The 10239-nt window shown below is 31.8% G+C and overlaps 1 protein-coding gene across 1 annotated transcript in view; it reads left to right on the forward strand.

Annotated features, from left to right (window-relative positions):
• The window catches only part of LOC100746567, a 339045-nt gene that overhangs the window by 285764 nt on the left and 43042 nt on the right, over positions 1 to 10239 (forward strand). Inside the window, exon 8 of the mRNA XM_033319155.1 lies at positions 1821 to 2051. Coding sequence (XP_033175046.1) covers positions 1821 to 2051 — 231 coding nt within the window. The remainder of the gene's footprint in view (positions 1 to 1820; positions 2052 to 10239) is intronic.

A 10239-nucleotide genomic window follows, 5' to 3' on the forward strand; every position in this document is an offset into this window, starting at 1 on the left:
TTTTTTTTTTTTTTTCCTTTTTCTTCTTTCTTTTTTTTTTTTTTTTTTTTTGATTCGTGGATGGATGCGTTTGAATCGAAGTGAATGGAGTCAGGGAGGGGACGTTAACGCGCAGTTTAAGTATCTATTGTGTTGTGTTAATAGGAAGATATAAAATGTGTTATTAATGGTGACGTTAATAGGAGGTAATGCGTTGGGTTGAATAATAAGTTCGTTTGCATTTACTTAAAAGAGCATTTAATATCATTATTTTTAGATATCAAAAATTCACAATCAAGAATGTATATATTATTTTGTTTATTTTGTTTCCCGTAAACTTATTAAATGGTCTGTTTACTCCGTCGCTGTATAACTCTTTATTTTTTTTTTATTATAACTTTTTTTTTCAATTGTTTAATAATTTCTTGTGGAGAGAATTCTCTCAAAATTCAATTAAAAGCTAAAAGTTTTCTTTGAACATTCGAAAGTTGCTTTTATTTATTTAGTATAGTTAATCGTTCGAAAGAAATGGATTTCAAAAGACAAAATTCTGTTAATTCAGCAAATGTTTCTCAGTTAATTTATGCGAGTTTGAAATATTGCACATGGTTTTCGTTTTGTTTTAAATGCGAAGAAATTTAATTTCGTTAAAGCTATTTGAAATCCTAGCATTTCTCCCCTCGGATTTTTCTGTATATGCTTCATATTTTTGTAATATATTTGATATTATTATTAATTTTCGAACTAATATTTTCATATTTCCTCGATACACCACTGACGGTTCAACGAACTTATTATTCGATATAATACTTGTTTCTGAACAGATGTTTTTATAAGGCTGTTTCAGGAGTTGTGAAACTTTCAATTGATATTAATAAATAGTATTAATAAAAATAAAATCACGTGCCTTTCGTTCTATTGTAGTTAAGACCATTTGAATTTTACTCTGCAAGTTGTGAGATTACTTCTTAAAAGAAATATTTCTTAAATATATAATGATGTAAGCGTTAACGCGTATATCAGTGCAGGGTTGTAACATAGCAGCGAAATATCTATAATCTGACATTTTACCTGCAAGATTTCTCAATTCGATAGAGATTGAATTAGCAAAATGTATTTTAAATGGTCGTCAGCAGAGTAGAAAGATTCGTGATAAGTGGACTGCGGATGTTTCAAACAAGAAAAATGTACAAACTACGTTATAATATGTAAAAAAATCTGCAAGTATCTGAAAGTAGAATACTCGTGATAACGTTTAATAAATGAAACAAATCTCTATTTAAATGATGCAACTTCAACTTACAGTAGATTTATCGTAACAGCGAGGGTAATACAGTTTTAAATAATCGTAATCGCTATACACAATGTCCCAGTAATTATGGTACAATAGAAAAAGTGGTGATTGCATGTGAAAAAATGAATAAAATTATTACGTGAAAATATAGAGGAAAAATAATTGAGAGATACATAGAGTAAAATTATCCATTTCATAGGACGTCTCGTTTCCAAGAAAATCAAGTTCGTAACATTTTTTCTTTCACGGTTTCGTTTCCAAGACATTCGACTCGTTTAATCAAAAAGTTGCTCGATATATCGATACACGCAAACTTGAGAAATTTTCAAATTCGATATTCTCGGAAACGCGACTTCAAATGAAGGAATATTGTTCCATGTCTTTTCTATTTTTTCATGTAGAATCACCGTGAACGAGTATCGACGATAGAATTTATATTCGTGATACATTTTTTCCTCGATGTAGCTTCTTATATTTATACAAAAGTTTTTTCTGAAATGTAAAGTGAGAAGATACGACTATAGTCGACTCGTTTTACAAATTTTAGGAAAGACAAAGGCGGTGCATTCCGACGCAGGCTGCAGCAGAACGTTGCCAGTCGCCTCGTCTTGGAACGGACAGGATGCAAACTGCAATGGCAATAATAATGGGGGTAACAACTTGGTAAAGAGGGAACCTTTGGCTTCGGTGCCTTGTCAGGTTGCCGAAGTTTCAACTTCTCTTCATGCTACCACCACTTCCGTGAAAATCGAACCTGTCCCACCGAAATCAGAAAATGGTAAGTTTTTATCATTGGCAATTAGTGTCAATTAGTATACAGTCGCCTGGAAAAGTCTCGGTACATTTTTATCGCAAAAGGGACATCTTTATCGAAGTAAATTATATGTGGTATAATAACATTTAACGTATATTTTATTTTCTAAGGAGGAATAAACAATGTGTTGCAAAAAACCATCTTTTTACAGAGATTAAAATTGTCTCAATAAAAAGAAATAATTGAATAAAATAAATCTTATAGTTTGTCGTTTGTCGTTATATTAAATGTATTAATATTGCAATGAATTTTTCTGGTATTTTATTTAAAAAAAAATAGCTTTTATATAAGGTGTATAAAGACTTTTGAGGATGGCTGAGAGATATCTCGTCTTTTGGGATTTTTTAAGGGCATATTTTGATGTGGTACATGAAATAACAGAATGAAGCGTTACGATAATGGTTTGAATGATAATATGTATTTAACAAAATGCGTGTACGAATTCTCGTGTGTGGATAGAGAGGTATTTCTGAACTTCGTTCGTGTAAGATTTGAAAGCGATGAAAGTGAAAAAGGGAACAAGTTATGATAAATGTGTGAGTGACATTCGCTGAATATACGCAGGGGAGTACGAATAGGTTTGACTACACGAATATAGAAGAATTTACATACTTGGTTGGACAAAGCATAATTTTCATAGTCATCTCAATTTGCTTTAGATAAATGACATTGGTAAAATTATCTATTTTTCTCTAGAACTCGTGAATCATATCTAATGTAACACTTGGGTAAGTTAATAAAACAAATCAGTAGGAAACAGTTTTATTAAAAAGAATTCTTTTGAAGGTATAAAATCTCGCGTTTTATACTTCTCACAATCACCGCTGAAATAGATTTAACTTTCCTTGTCACATTTGTTCAAACATAATTGCTTCATTCGAGGCATTTTATGTGGAACTTTATCGCTAAATTTATCTGTGAAATTTGCGAATTGTCTACTATCATATCGTTGGTATGTTTGAAACGTGAGGCATCTAAAAAATTGGAAATTTCGAAATATTTCAAGGAAATGACTCTAAACGTGAACTATCTATATTCTGGAATTAATAAAATCGTGCTATTTTATAACCAGAATGTCACAGTTCAAAAACTATTTTAATCTATCTTTTTTTTTTAATAACAAACAATATAATAAACAGTATTTTACTAAAGTCCCTTGAAATTGAAACCCCCTAACTCCCATTACCCGAATAGTAAAAGAAGAGAATTGTTTTCATCGCTAAATGATCGAGTATTTTCTTCGAGTTACTTTTAATTTCCTAAGAATTTTACTCTTCCTTGTTGTGCCAATTTTCCAACAAATAATATAGTATTTTCAAACTATTTTACTTTCTACGAATAACGTTTGTAATTATCGAAGTATAAACTTGAGAAACTAAACTAAAATGGGAAGAAAAGATAAAATAAGAGTCAGTGAAACACATGCTATCAAATTATATATAACGTAGCTACTTGCATGTCGTAGTGCAAAGGGTTAAATGTGGAATTAATCGCAATTTATTTTTTTCACTTTGAATTTTTAATTACAAACTTATTAATGATAATTTTACTTATTCTTCGATTATTATTTTACGTCGATTGTCGTTCTGTTTGTGCACTTACAGTTACATTTATTTATTAATATCGTTGAGAATTAGATAACGGAAAAGAAATTATTTTTTTCTTTTACAAATTGTTCTAATTTTATATATAAAATAATATGATCTATAGTTCGAACAGCAGACTTCTAGAATGACGCAACTTGCGAAGTTGGAAATTTTTTACGCGAGTTTGATCGTTATAATATTACCGGTGATTGATGATACACTGGCGTAGTTTTTAATTGGAGTTTTGGCAAGTTCGCGATGCACAGGTTTTAATGGGTTGTTAGAGGGAACGCAACGAAATCTTTGATTTCGTTTTGCCGTTGGTCGTGAAACTAATTTGAGGGCCGTGAAACGAGTTTCTTGCTCGATATCTGGATTCTGCTTTGCTTAAAGTAATTCCGTAAGGAGTTTCAAATAGAACTGTTCGTTCAATTCGCGTGGAAAGTTTCAGGTCGCTTCAACGCGCTATTGTATCCGCTCGAATTTATACCTCGTTAATTTACTTTGCTACCCTTGCTGCTTTGTTCGTAAAATAATCCATTTGATTTTCACGATTAATATTCGAAGGTGAGAGAGCGTATGAAATATAGCAGATGAATGGATAAAAGGGGACGGAATAAAATTTCAAAGAACAAAGGAGAAAGAGAGTTTAACTAGGTTTATTAATCCAATCCTATTTGTCGCAAGTTTCGTTACGATTTATCTTATATTACATGGTTAAGTAAATTTTGATACAAAGGTAATTTGTAAATAGAAAAGTTACTACTATAGAATTTTTTTATACGATTACGTGGATGGTTACCTGAAACCAGGTAATTATGGAAAAAAATTCATTTTTTCAATGCCAATAGTAAGTCAATAATTTTTTATAGCGAATATCGAAGTGCATCGATTAATGCATAAAAGAACGTACGATTTTAGTTAAAAGACTGTTAAACAACTTTAGCCGCAAAAAAGTTATTGCTGCCATATTATAGCCTGTTCTATGCTGAACAATTTTCGTTAATAAAGATTTCTCATATTTCCAAAGGCAACAATTTCAAAGAATATTCAACAGCTAATTCTCATCGGACCACCCTGTATGTATATTTATATATAAATTATAATAACGTAATATTTATAACAGAGTAGAATTGTACGAACGTTCATGAAAACCAGTATAATAGCTCCAAAAGGAGATTTTCCTCAGAATTCGTAGTTCCTTCGAACCCTTTTCTTTCTCGAGCTTCCAGGAAAAAGCGATCGGACAGCTGTTGCTGTGCACACGAGGCGTGACGTGGTCGTATCGTAATTAACGATCGTAATTCAAGCTGCGCGTTATCTTTCGAGCGCCTTATCCCGCATGGACGTTTCTCCAAGACATTATTCAATAATCGAAATTAAGATCCACAGGAACGATATCCAGGGCTATTTCGCGTGGGTCTCGAGCGACTAAGGATACGCGAACGTTGTTAGCGTTATCGATTAGCGCAATTAGGACGGGAATACCTGAGTCGTGTGCCCCTGGCTGGATAATAGCGAGTTTTTATCAATGGCAGAATTTTACTGCGACGCTGTCGGGCATGTAATTAAGCGATTTACATTTGAACGGGAGGTCAGATCGTTTGCACTTATCGGAAAGTTTGCCTCGTCGATTTTCCACTTTTTTCCGCGACATCGTTGCTAAAACGGACGTGAAAATATTATTCCTCGTTTCGTGCAAGTGTTGTTTGAATAAGATTTTTTCGTCTTTTCTTTTCCTCCTGCAGGGTTTTACACGGTGAACCGAGCAGAGTGCGAGAGAATTACAAATTTCTAGCGTTCAGGGTTTCGAAGTGGTTTTGGAAATACTGAAAATTGTGTAAAAAAGAAAAAGGAAGTTGAGCTTTCGATCGATTCTCTCCGAGGTGAATATTTGATGCGACTTGTTCAGACATTTTATTCTATTCTATGAACATTTGGTACGTTCTCGAAGTTCTCTCTTCTTTTGTTTTATTGGAAATGTTAAAATATTGTCAGTTTCTGGCGTAATAAACGAAACTCCACGTACGTCCTCTAAATTGGAAGTTTATTGACATTTAACTAGATTCTGACAGTCGTGCATTTATGAAAAATTCAAAGGCACAAAAATACGCCGAACATATATCATAAACGGAAATGTACAAAGTATCCGGAGTATAGTACTGGCTATGACATTTTAATGGATGAAACAAATCTCTGTGTAGGTTTCGCTACTCTGATCGTATTCAAGATGATCATCGCAAAATGCATAAAATTGCACTTAACCTTTTGAAACTCGGATTCAACGAAACAAAATTCTATGATAGAGGTAAAAAGCGAATAGTTGTTAACAAATACATTAGCCATTATCATAATGTAAATATTAAATACATGATTATAAAATAACTAACTAACAGACAACGTGAACGTAATTTATGTAAGATAAGTAGTTCTTAAATATACTTCAGGAAAATGTGAAACGAGAATATAAGCGATGCTTTTCTTCAAGGTTTTAAATTAGCTCAATCAGCAGAACGAGTTCTCTATGGATATAAGGAATCATGGAAAATATTACGATAAGTTGGAATTCATTCAAAATATATGGTACGATCACGCAGGTTAAATATACACGGTTACTAAACTACGAAGAATTTGCGGGTCATTAATAATTTGAGGCACAAGATGATCATCCTTGACGTTCATTAGTAAGAAGATAAATATAAGATACAAACGAAGTATGAAAGTGGAGCATCACGATCGCAACACTAAAATGTAATGTCATTCGCGGAAACTGCACGCTTCGCTTTTACAATAAATTGTTAAATGCTAGTTTCGTCGACAAATTCGTAAAAATAAATATTCTTAAGATTTACATACAAGATATAATAATTTAGTCAATAGAGTATAGAACATATTTACATAATCGCAAAACGTAATGACAAAGCAACTTTAAATATAAAATAAAATGTAAAGTAGTAGAAAATGAAGTATTTAGTTATCGCTTGGATTGCTTGGCCAGTTGAACTTTCCTACCTAAGTGTACGTTTCAAAAATTGTTATTCCATGAATGGTAATTATTATACTGTAAATATTTATGCGTCTGCATGATGTTTAAAAATGCAAAAATGCATAGAATGTAGAGGTAACTCACCTCCCCCCACACTTTTATATCTCTTCCTAAAGTCTGACTCTTGAAACTTATAGTGCTTTAAATTCTTGCGTAAAATGTTCGTAAACTGATAATATTATCTGTGATATGAAAGGTGAAAGTAAAAGAAAGACAATTTAATTGAGTTTCAAAATATATTTTATGTTTATATTTTATGAAAATAAGTCATCTCTGAAACATCAGCGAAAGGCCCTTAACGAAAATCATAGAAAGTCACTCTTTGGTAACATTTTCAGATCAGAAGTAAATAAACGAAGCAGATTCTTCTATTTATATACGAAAATCAGACGCATATTTTTTCTTTCACACGATGTGCACTCATCGTGTGCTTTTTATGAGATATAATGAGATTATAATCTTTTTTCGATTATCTTCTTTTAGGCTGTAGAACCATAATTTTCTTTAATCTTGTAACTTTTAACCTACATGTAATTTACTCGTGTTTCACACCTGCAAATCTAGTAGATGCTACACATGACACCATTAATGGCTAGATGTATTCGTTGTGATATGGAAAATCATGAGGCGGTCATATTAACATCCTTTCTTTAGATAATACAGAAAAATGCGAGTATGTGTAGTATACAAGTATATCATAGAGTCTATAAAGTATTCTAAGTACACTATTAACTATAATAAAAAGAGAAGTAAGAAAAAAAATAATAATGACAATGCGTGGAAGAATATTTAGAGGAGAAAACAAATCGTCCGCTTAGGTTCGATTTTTCCAATTCATAAAAATTTCCAACCTAGTAATCACAACAATTTAAAGGTCTTAATATATCACTAAGTCATAGATAAATTTTATACAATCGAGAAATAAAATCACGTTTCATCATAAATCGTGTTACAACAATTTTCCTGGACTTTCTTTGCAATTGCTTCCTTTATTCGGTCAACTACAACTTCACAAATTTCTTAAGAAAAGAAGAAAACTACGAATTTGTAGTTTGTACAGATTCGTATGTATGAACTTTTAAAGTATATAAATATTTTGAAAGAATATAGAATGGCAAGTTTCAAATTTAAATCGCAAAAAAATCCGCAGAGGATAGAGCAGGGTGTATGTGCATGTATGTGAATAAAAAATTCGTGTCCGTTCAAAGACATGGCGTGTGCTTTCGAGAGTGAATATTGATTTTTCAAATTATTTCTTTAATGACACACGTCGGTTGGTTCGTACGATTTAAAAAGAGAAATGACAAGAAATGAAACATATATATCGGCTAATTAATATCTTCATTTACATTACCCGCGTAGCATGTCCGGGTGAAATGGAATTATGAAAAATCATTTGATGAAAATTTGACGATTACTTCTTGTAGGATTATATCGTTGCATTAGCTAATTTCAAAAATTCTAATAAATTGCATTCTGTTTGCATATAGAAATCCGAATTTTTCGGAATATTTCGAACTTTTCTTTAAGTAGAACTCATCATTATACTATTTCTATAGATGTTTGAAATAATACTTCTGTATCTGCATAATATCTGTGTATTTCAAGTTACCATCTTATGTATAATTAATATTTTAAATAATTAAATGTAGAATATGTGTTTTTTAATTAGTTATGTATATTTGTAGTGTAATAACGTAGAAGAACAATCTAGACGAATAATCTAGAATTGTGTTATTTTTATGATACCCAACATTTCATCTGACATAATTTACTCTTGATTCTTATAATTACTGATTTTTATATCTTTATTACATTGTATCTTATCTGCTATTACATTATTCATGCGCACAGTTTCATTAAGAAATCTTACAGTAGAGATTGGCATAATAATAGTAAAAATTCTTTAAAATATCATGTGAAACATTATTTATTCTTATATTAAAAGATTAAACAAGTAGGTACATTTAATAAACTTCAAAAAATTCACAAATGTTGTTCGCAATATATACAATTGCCTGCGATATTTTGACTTCAAAGGAATACGAATTTGAAATAATAGTAAGATACATGTTTTCTACAGAAAATTCTTTTTTTGCTCGTAACTTTAACTTTGGTGATAAAACTGTAAGAGAGACACGCTTAATATTATAAAGAAAAAAAAAAAAATAAACGCTTACTAGTAAAATAGATGTAAATACATTTACAAAGGAATCGTAGTAAATAACATTTTTCAATCAACAACATCATCGAATCAATCTCAAGCTAAAACGTCACAATTTTCTCTCACTTTTCTCTGCTTCCGTGCAAACATCAGCGATCAAAGATCGCTAACTGGTTCGCACAAAAAGGCAATCAACCAGCTCCTGTTCTTCATTGGTTCTTAATATTCCGAACTTCTCAAATTTCCGTTCGATCCACGGAAAAGGGCCGTTTCCGGCACGGATTTTATCGCGTCCATACTTTTTAATCGTCATCGTTAGCGTCCCGCGCAAAAATTTCTCTCTATCGATTCTCCCAGCCTATTATCGTCGAATCGTCCTCACAATTGGCGAGATTCTTGTTTCATACTTTACGTAGTTGTCCTCAGGCTATATTTTCCTAATAATTTTTCGTAATAATCGGTACGGAGAAATGTCCACGAATTTTTGTATTAATTTCGCCTGCCATCTATACATTTGTATAATAAAGGGTTCGTTGTCTTTATAAATATCTCGTTAACTGATTTGATGTTAAAATGTCTTCGTCTTAATCTTAGGATACAACATATAAAGAAGGCATTTATTTCTAGGTACTTTTTATGTTTTTTCATTTTATTAAAATACACCATTGTAATGTTCCAATTTCTTAAACGCAATATAAGGGAAATTATTTCTTTTTCCCAACGTCACAGACTTCTAATACAGAAAAACAACAGACGGAGTAGTCACTCAAACGATTAAGATCAAAATTCACCGGTAATCGATAATTGTTTCCAGTGATACTCGCATGAATCACAATTATTATGATAATTGTTATTTATCTATTCGCGCAACTATTTTATACAATTATTCAGTATTTTAATTTATTATAGTCTTATGAAAATAAATTTCAAAGAATTATTATTGTATGCAGCGTGATAAAAGGAACACGATTCATTTTTGTAACTGTGAAGAAAAATGTTTCGTACAAGCATATGTAAGAATCCGTGTATTCAAGATCACCTAACAAATCCCTGACCTTACCGTATACTTCATCGTGTATCTTGCGTAGACTCGAATGGAAGCGAATGACCGTCATCAACGTTTGTTGCTCGAAGCGTGACACAAAATTCTTACGTTAGTATAGTGTCCTTATCTAACGTTTCTCCTTCTTCACGATGATCATAGTCTCTGTGGCCTTCGCGTAATGATCGATACCTACTGTGAAACGCCCACGAATTTGTCCATCAAGTTGATACGACCGGTCGGTTTGTTCCGTGACCACGAAATTTACAATAATTTCGTGTTTCGCGATATACCAGTATTTTCCTCGCGAGCTG

This window comes from Bombus impatiens, unplaced genomic scaffold (genome assembly GCF_000188095.3).
Source record: "Bombus impatiens unplaced genomic scaffold, BIMP_2.2 scf_0136, whole genome shotgun sequence".
Classification (NCBI taxonomy): Eukaryota; Metazoa; Arthropoda; class Insecta; order Hymenoptera; family Apidae; genus Bombus; species Bombus impatiens.